The sequence below is a fragment of the Rhinopithecus bieti genome, unplaced genomic scaffold (genome assembly GCF_001698545.2).
Source record: "Rhinopithecus bieti isolate Rb0 unplaced genomic scaffold, ASM169854v2 scaffold_9581, whole genome shotgun sequence".
NCBI classification, from domain to species: Eukaryota; Metazoa; Chordata; class Mammalia; order Primates; family Cercopithecidae; genus Rhinopithecus; species Rhinopithecus bieti.
In genome coordinates, this window is record NW_016806413.1 from 4,047,514 (window position 1) to 4,057,161 (window position 9,648).

Here is a 9,648-nt window from a genome sequence, read left to right on the forward strand (position 1 = left end):
TGTTAGTACAGGGGAGCTAGCTCCCCTGCAGGCAACTCCCAACCAGTGTCTCTCAGGTAGACAGTTTTAGAACATTCTAAATGCTTCTCAGAGGATCCCACAGAACTGAGCCCCTATTGCTTACTGGAGTGACCTCAGTAACACTCTTTTAGTGGCTTTTCCTCCCCGTCTTAATCTCCCTACTGCCTTACTCATGCTTCCTGAAATCATCTCCCAAATAAAACTACCTGCTCCCAAGGCCTTGTCTCAGGCTCTGCTTTAGGGAAAACCCAAACTGAAACATCAGCCCCTGCTCACTTTCTAGCCAGTGCTAGTCTGATGGCCTCGTCCCAGTGTCTATGTGTGCCAGGCTCTAGGTAAACAACTCAAGCTGCCTCATAAAGGGGACAGCTCCTATTCAACTCCAGCTGATGGCTACCCTGTGGATCTGCAAGTCCAGCATTACTAGAAATCCAGACTTTAATGGGAAATCCTCTTTTTTAAAAAAAATTATTATTTTTCTAGAGATGGAGTGTCCCTGGGTTGCCCAGGCTGGTCTCAATTCCTGGGATCAAGTGATCCTCCCGCCTCAGCTTCCCAAAGTGTTGGCATTACAGGCATGAGCCATCATGCCGGCTCCTCTTATTTTTAGTTAGCAACTAACTCAAAATTTAAAACACTGCATAGCCCAAACACATCTGCTGACCAGATCAGGCCCATGAGCAGCCCACTTGTGCCAGCTGGTATAGAATATGGTACCAATCCCATGAACAGTGGAGGAGGAAGACTACAAATGGGCTAAAACCATAGGATAGCAGATTGGGTGAAGGAGCAAAGAAACAAGCTCCCTCTCAGATCTGAAAGGGCCTACAAAGAGCCAGAGCTGGCCGGGCACAGTGGCTCATGCCTATAATCCCAGCACTTTGGGAGGCTGAGGCAGGTGGATCATCTGAGGTAAGGAGTTACAGACCAGCCCTGCTAACATGTTGAAACCCTGTCTCTACTGAAAACACAAAATTAGCTGGGCATGGTGGCATGTGCCTGTAATCCCAGCTACTTGGGAGGCTGAGGCAGGAGAATTGCTTGAACTCGGGAGGTAGAGGTTGCAGTGAGCTGAAATTGCGCCATTGCACTCTGACAGAGCAAGATTCCATTTAAAAAAAAAAACCAAAAGGAAAACAAAAAATAAAGAGCCAGAGCCCTCAGATAACACATCAGTGCTAACATAGATTAACATGTGCCCAGTTCTCAGCCACATTATCTCAATCTCACAACCTCAGGAGGCAGATGCTATTTTCATTATCCTCACTTTAGCAGTGAGGAAACAGAGCTTTCAGAGGTTAAGGGATAGAGCTGGCATTCAAAATGAGTTATCTCTTCACTATTTACATGTATTTTACAGTTGCCCTAGGTTGCAACCCTTGACTCCAAAAAAAAGGAGCAGGACCTGGACTTCTAATTTTGGATATCTTTACAAGAATCTCTTTGCCTCATCTTTCAGATATATCTCCAAGAGTGAAAGTTGTTTACAGAATACAGCTAATAAATTCAGAAAGAATGATAAATTAGAAAATCCTCATTATGTAATCTCTAATTAATTACCAGATCAAAGCTGGGTGGATCATAATTTAAGTGAAAGGCTGGTTGGGAACTTGAAAATAAATCAGGTCACTCCTTATGTGATGCAAAAGCAAGTACTTATCACCTTCTAGTATATTCCTGCTAAAAATATTAGAACATGAGTCTGCATGAGCCTCTAGATCTACTAGTTTACAGGAAAAGTGGATGATAGTGACACATGGTTAACAACACTACAGAGATACAACTGTATGTAGAACATGAGAAAATTCTAGGGTAAACACCTAGTTCTTTCAACAAATAAATAAAAAAAGGAACTATCAAGTATTCTTTAAGTGACTTAAAGGAACATCAACAAAATACAATGTGTGAATCTTGTTTGGATTCTGGTTCAGATAAATCAACAAAAAGACTATCTGATAACTGAAGAAAATTAAACATCTATTATCAGATGATATTAGACAATAACTAGAAATCACTATTCATTTTGTTGGCAATGATAATAGCATTGTTGTTATATACCTTACAGTTAAGTCCTCAAAGTTATTCTTGAAAACCAAATGAAATACTTATTACATGAAAACGTCTATACCTCCACATCAGTATTTTATAGAAAAATAAGCTTTATTTCAAAGCAATCTGAAAACAGCAGTCGGGGGACCACATTTGCAAACTGGTAGGAAGGAGCATACAGTTACATGTCCATTTAGCAAGGTCTCAAGTCAGGAGTCTCACCAATTCCTGCCCAATACCTACTCAGTTTCCTCTTCAGGTTGAAACTAAAAAGTAGACTTGAACATCCCAGTGACGTCTTTGTTATCCAAACATGCTCCAAGTTCAGGAAAGAGGACACCTGGGCTCAACTTATTGAGGGATTTGCTTAATTATTTAAAAAATATTTACATTGAGAATACAGTTAAGTTAGGAGCTTTCTTCACATTTTCACATTTTTTGAAAGAGCCACGGAGGTTTCATTCATGTTTTAACCAGTTGAGTTGATAAAGACCCTGTCTCCATTTTGTAAGAGATGGATTACATTCAATTACTCCTCATGACAGCCAAATGGAAGATTATTCTATTGCTTTTGAAAGATTATTCCATTGCTTTTGAAGTGCTGGTTGGACTGGCATCTGCAATGGTAGCCAAATAAATGAGATTTCTATGTAACACATGCTGGTACCTACGGGCAAAAAAAAAAAAACAGGCAAAAATCAGAGGCTTGTTTTTACTGACCATGAACAAAAAACTGGAAAATAATTTGCCCACTCTAGTGGAATGGCTCATCTACTAACTGGATGATTCACTGTTATCAACCTTCTTGTTTAACATATTTAAGGAAAATATAGTCAGATTCTCACCCATTCTCACTGATTACTTTCATAGCTACCATCATTTCTTGCTTGGACTATTGCAGTAGACACCTAGTCTCCCAGATCTATCTTTGTACCCTACTTTATTCTCCACACAACAGTCTGAGAGATCACTGTACAATTTAAATCAAGATCATGTTACATGTTGTTACATGTCTATTCAAAACCTTCCAAAGGCTCCCATCTCATTCAGAGTAAAGGTGAGCTGTTCTTGTGTCCTAATAAGGCCCTACATGATTGGGGCCTCCAGTACCCCTCTGATCTCATCTCTTATGGCTATACCTTTGTTTACTGAATACTGGCCACAGTGGCCTCCTTCCTGTGACTTGAAGATATCCAGCACACTCCTACTCGGGAACTTTTCCACCTGATGCTTTCTCTGTCTTACTTATCTCACTATGCCTTACTACTGCATAGCTGGCTCCCTTACCCCAGGTCTCTACTCAAATATCACCTTATCAGACATACCATGTATAAAATAGCACTCCTCCCCCGACTTCTCTGCTTTATTCTTATTCAAAGCACTCATTATTATGTGCCTAATTATACATTTTCTTATAGATTCTAGAGTCTAGAATGTCAGCTCCATGAGTGTGGAGCTAGTATCTGTTTTACTATGGATTTCCCAGAGTCTGAAACTGTGCCTGGTACCAGGAGTGCAGTTGTCCCTTGGTATCCACAGGGGATTGGTTCCAGGACACCTCCCTCCTCCCCTTAGATATCGAAATCCGAGGATGCTCAAGTTCAAGTCCCTTATATAAAATGGCATAGTATTTGTAATATAACCTACACACATCCTCCCATATCATATACTTCAATTAATTAATTTATTTGTTGAGATGGAGTCTTGCTCTGTCGCCCAGGCTAGAGTGCAGTGGGGTGATCTAGGCTCGCTGCAATCTCCAACTCCTGAGTTCAAGTTCAAGCAATTCTCCTGCCTTGGCCTCCCAGGTAGCTGGGATTACAGGCACACACGACCATGCCTGGCTAATTTTTGTATTTTTAGTTTTTAGTAGAGACGGGGTTTTGCCATGTTGGCCAGGCTGGTCTTGAACTCCTGACCTCAGATGATCTGCCCGCCTTGGCCTCCCAACGTGCTGGGAATACAGGTGTGAGCCACCACACCTGGCTCACATACTTTAAATACTCTCTAGATTACTTATAATACCTAATACAATTTAAATGCCATATAACTAGTTGTTATACTATATTGTTTTTTATTGTTGTGTTGTTATTTTTTATGGTTTTGTGCTCCCCAATATTTTTGAAATGCAATGCAGAACCCATAGATACAGAGGACCAACTGTACTTATAAAATATCTGTTCAACAACTTCAAGAAGGGACAAAACATTTTCATTATCAACATAAGTTTATAGGGGAGTAGAGTTCTTCACCCAGAAAAATAAATCAGACAAGGGGTCAGAAAGCATGGCCTGTGCAATTGAAAAATCCCACTAGGAGATTTTGATAACTTTCTTACCCTTGGGTTGCGAATTACTGTACCAAATGGAAGGTTTTGCAACCATTTTCATATAGAAAAGGAGAAGGTATTTATTATAAACTTTTAAAATCAAATTACCAAATGCCAGAGTCAGATGTAAAGATTAACCCAAAAATTGGTATCTCTACTATTCTATCAAGGTATTCAGTGAGGGACTGTAGGTAATTTTTCTAGGGGGTAGGGATTGTGAAACATTTCTTCAGTAACAATGAAATAATATATTTTTCTATAAGAAATGGGCATAAGGCCGGGAGCAGTGGCTCATGCCTGTAATTCCAACACTTTGGGAGGTTGAGGCAGGCGGATCATCTGAGGTCAGGAGTTTGAGCTCATCCTGGCCAACATGGTGAAACCCCGTCTCTACTAAAAATACAAAAATTAGCAGGGCATGATGGCACACGCCTGTGGTCCCAGCTACTCGGGAGGCTGAGGCACGAGAATTGCTTAAACCTCGGAGGTGGAGGTTGCAGTGAGCCGAGATTGCACCACTGCACTCCAGCCTGGGCGACAGAGGAAGACTCTGTCTCAAAAAAAAAAAAAAAAAAACGAAAAGAAAAAAATGGGCATAATACCTGGAGTAGATTCGGAAAAGAGACTCAGATTCTATTTTCTCTCATTTTGGTATCTGCTTAGGGAGTGCATTAAACTATGATGCAGAATTCACCTTTGACTGAACTCGGAAATCCTTTGTTTGTCTTTGTGTGTGTGTCACTAACAGACTGATGGGAAGTTAGAAATGAGAGGGAGCTTAGCAGTCAAATGGTCTGACCCCTTCACTTAACAGAGAAAGGATGAGGCGGGGATCTAAGATGAGAAAGGGGCCATGGCTCCAATCTCCTGAGCCTAGTTTTCTTTGTGCTCCCACCCCCATCCCTGTTGTCATCAGCTGGCATAGCTTTGAGTGAAGGAAGTTTTGCAGTGAGAATAATTCACGTTTTGAAGAAAGAGCCACGTCTGACTCCAGGCTCCACAGTGTACTTGTTGTACGCTCTTGGGCAGGTTAGCAAACTCTTTGGGGCTCTCTTTCCTCAGTTCAAAGAGGGGCTTAACTGCGATCAATCACCCAAGACTCTTAGTTCGAGAAAGCACCATATCACACAGGCTTTCCCTCTACCCACAGGTGAGGCGCGCGGGGGTGGGGGCACTTACTGGACGCACTCGTTCCCCCGGCCCTTGTTCTGATACTCCACAATACAGCGGATCAGCTGGTCATTCTCCTCAAGGAGCTGAAAGATCAGAGAAAGAAAGGGTCAGTGCAGGCCGGGCGCAGTGGCTCACGCCTGTAATCCTAGCACTTTGGGAGGCCGAGCTGGGCGGATCACGAGGTCAGGAGTGCTAGACTAGCCTGGCCAACATGGTGAAACCCCGTACTAAAAATACAAAAATTAGCCGGGCGTGGAGCACTCCTGTAATCCCAGCTACCCAAGAGGCTGAGGCAGGAGAATCGCTTGAACCCGGGAGACGGAGGTTGCAGTGAGCCGAGATGACGCCACTGCACTTCAGCCTGGACGACAGAGCGAGACTCCGTCTCGGGGGAAAAAAAAAAAAAAGAGAAAGGGTTAGTGCAGTGTGACGTCTGGACGGCGGGGGACAGAACCCCATGCCGGGCTATCCTGCCCCGGCGCCTGTGCTGATTTCGTGCCCATCTCACCCCGCACCCCGGCTGCTCAGCACCCTTCACAGTCAGCTGGGAGGCCGCTCACCACAGGATGCTTCTCGCACCCCGCGGCCACTCGGGATCCCGACTACTTCTCTTCGCCCGCCCGCCCGCGTGGATGCTTACCCGCTGGATAGTCTCTTGATTGACTTCCGCCTTGCCCCTCAGCCAGTCCGGTACGAAAGCCACCGACATCCCGAGGAACCTCCCGAACCACGACCGCCAAGCGACTCGACCCACGAAAGGTGGGGCCTACGCTGTCGACGTTGATTGGATGCTCCCGCCTACAGGGCGGACAGAAGGGACGTCATTTGTGACTGGACGCGCAGGAGCGACACTCAGCGCCTTCCTCGGTCCCCGCCCCCAGAACGCCGGGGCCGTTTACGTATCCTTTGCGCTTGCGCAGTCTGGAGAGCGAAACTTGTGGGTCGGGGCTGGGTCTACCGCTGACCTACCTGGCCTCAGCACCTCCGGTGTTAGGCTGTGCATGCTTTTTTTTTTTTTTGAGATGGAGTCTCGCTATGTCGCCCAGGCTGGAGTGCAGTGGCGCGATCTCGGCTCACTGCAAGCTCCGCCTCCCGGGTTCAAGCCATTCTCCTGCCTCAGCCTCCCGAGTAGCTGGGACTACAGGTGCCCGCCACCACGCCTGGCTAATTTTTTTTTTGGGTAGAAACGGGGTTTCACCATGTTAGCCAGGATGGTCTCGATCTCCTGACCTTGTGATCCGCCCGCCTCCGCCTCCCAAAGTGCTGGGTGTGCATGCTTAATCTATCTGCATCACACAGCATGTCTGTAACCGAGATATATGGCTTCAAATCCACTGTCCTCTCTACATCACTCTGGTGCCTCCAGGTCTGCATCTAGAGCATGAACATTGACTATGGCATTGTTTCCTGCCAGGCCAAATCTGCAGGGCCGGGAAAACTCTGGTATTAGTTTTACTCTTTGCTGAAGGAGAAATTCGCGTTTTTTCCACATAGCCTAGACTTATTTGGGGCAGGAATAATGCTTATTAGGTTGGCAACCCTAAAAAGCACTGGTATTTTCTCCATTTTACAGATGAGGAAACAGGTTAAGTAACTTGCCCATGGTTCCTTAGCAAAGCCAGTCTCTGAATACCGGCAGTCTGGCTTTAGAACTCTCACCCTTAACAACCAGGGACTGCCCAGGCACCATACTGCAAAGGTGGTGTGCCGCAAGATGCAAGGAGGAAGCTGGACATACCCTCTTGGGCCACATGGTTACTCCTGGTGATCACTAAAACTGAACTGGTTGTAGTCTTCTAGACCAGTGGTCCCCAGACTTTTTGGTACCAGGAACTGGTTTCGTGGAAGACAATTTTTCTTGTCTTCCACGGGGTGGGGTGGTTTTGGTGTGAAACTGTTTAACCTCACATCAGCAGGCATTTAGATTCTCATTAGGAGTGTGCAACCTAGATCTCTCGCAAGTACAGTTCACAATAGGGTCCATGCTGCTGTGAGAATCTAATGCCCCCGCTGATCCTAATGCCCCCGCTGATCTGACGGGGCAGAATCCTCGGCCCTAATGTTTATCCGCCCTCTGCTCACCTCCTGCTGTGCGGTACGGGTCCCCTGTTCTAGCCATCCGTGGTGGATGTGGTAACAAGATTCGTTTTCCCTGGAGTGAGCACTTCATTTAGGAGGGAGATCTTGGGAGCCTACTCCTAAAAAGGGGAGCTCCCTAGAGCTTTATTCCCCTGAATGGTGGGCCTGATTCTGAGCAAGCTCATCTGCTTTACTGGGCTTTCTTTCCACAACCCCTTTATTCAAACCTGTGAAAAGGCAGCTTTCATCCCATTTCTTTTCTTTTCTTTTTTTTTTTTTTTGAGACAGAGTCTCACTCTGTCACCCAGGCTGGAGTGCAGTGGTGTGATCTTGGCTCACTGCAACCTCTGCCTCCCGGGCTCAAGCGTTCTCCTGCCTCAGCTTCCTGAGTAGCTGGGATTACAGGTGCCTGCCACCAAACCTGACTAATTTTTTTTTGTATCTTTAGTAGAGATGGGGTTTCGCCATGTTGGTCAGGCTGGTCTTGAACTCCTGACCTCGTGATCCGCCCGCTTTGGCCTCCCAAAGTGCTGGGATTACAGGTGTGAGCTACCGCACCCAGCCTGCTTTCATCCCATTTCACAGAGAGGTAAACCCGGTGAGAGAAGTGAGGTAACCCCTGAGCTGGGGCGGACTCAGGACTTCCTGGTTACCAAGCCTGCACTGTTAACTCTGCATCAGGCTTCCTCCTCAGGAAAATTCCCCAAAGCTTTCAGAGAAACAGAGTGGGCAGAAAAAGAACCATCAGGAGCAGGATGTAGGTCTTGCTTAGTTTCACTCAGCCCTATTCCTGTTAAGACAAGTGAGGAATGACAATAACATGAAATGGCCCAGACAACAATCCTCCCACCTCTGAAAGCTTCCCTGGGATTATGGGCATGAACCACCATGCCCAGCCCATACTTTTGTTCATAAAGTTTAAGTGACTTGCTTACCAATCTTATGCAAAATTTCATGTAATTTATGTAATACTATATAACATAATGCTACATATGGTATGTATATATATAGACACAAAGATCTGTCCTGGGTATTAAGTATCTTATCTCTAGGCTTTATGTTTATGGCTCTGAAATGGAGGGAACTGGGACATACATGTTTTGAGGAATAAAGTGAATAGGTTTTGTTTTTTTGTTTTTGTTTTTGTTTTGTTTTGAGATAAAGTCTCACTCTGTTGCTCAAGCTGGAGTGCAGTGGTGCAATCTCAGCTCACTGTAACCTCCATCTCCCAGGTTCAAGAAATTCTCCTGCCTCAGCCTCCTGAGTAGTCTGGGACTATGGGCACGCGCCACCATGCCCAGCTAATTTTTTTGTATTTTTAGTAGAGACGGGGTTTCACTATGTTGGCCAGGCTGGTCTTGAACTCCTGACCTCATGATCCATCTGCCTTGGCCTCCCAAAGTGCTAGGATTACAGGTGTGAGCCATCCTGCCTGGCCCTGGTTTTTGTTGTTGTTGTTGTTATTGTTTGAGACAGAGTTTCACTCTTATTGCCCAGGCTGGAGTGCAATGGTGCAATCTCAGCTCACTGCAACCTCCACCTCCTGGGTTCAAGCAATTCTCCTGCCTCAGCCTCCCAAGTAGCTGGCATTTCAGGCATGCACCACCACGCCCAGCTAATTTTGTGTTTTTAGTAGAGATGGGGGTTTTACCACGTTGGTCAGGCTGGCCTCGAACTCCTGACCTCAGGTGAACCACTCACCTTGGCCTCCCAAAATGCTGAGATTACAGGTGTGAGCCACCAAGCCTGGCCTAAAGCGAAGGTTTTGAGTGCAGTTTATAGAAGGAATTGATTGTTTTTTGTTTTTTGTTTTTTTGAGACGGAGTCTTGCTCTGTCGCCCAGGCTTGAGTGCAGTGGCGCGACCTTGGCTCACTGCAAGCTCTGCCTCCCGGGTTCACGCCATTCTCCTGCCTCAGCCTCCCGAGTAGCTGGGACTACAGGCGCTCGCCATCAAGCCCGGCTAATTTTTGTAATTTTTTTTTTTTTTTTTTTTTTT

At 45.6% G+C, this 9,648-nt stretch overlaps 1 protein-coding gene across 2 annotated transcripts in view; it reads right to left on the reverse strand.

Moving 5' to 3' along the window:
- Positions 1–2,160: 2,160 nt before the first annotated feature.
- The window catches only part of SS18L2 (SS18 like 2), a 13,879-nt gene continuing 6,391 nt past the window's right edge, over positions 2,161–9,648 (reverse strand). For both annotated transcript variants that reach the window (XM_017876378.1, XM_017876377.1), the window contains exons 2-4: positions 6,213–6,370; positions 5,579–5,655; positions 2,161–2,737 (exon numbers count right to left, since the gene is read on the reverse strand). In XM_017876378.1, coding sequence (XP_017731867.1) covers positions 2,650–2,737; positions 5,579–5,655; positions 6,213–6,281 — 234 coding nt within the window. In that variant the 5' untranslated portion in view covers positions 6,282–6,370 and the 3' untranslated portion in view covers positions 2,161–2,649. The remainder of the gene's footprint in view (positions 2,738–5,578; positions 5,656–6,212; positions 6,371–9,648) is intronic.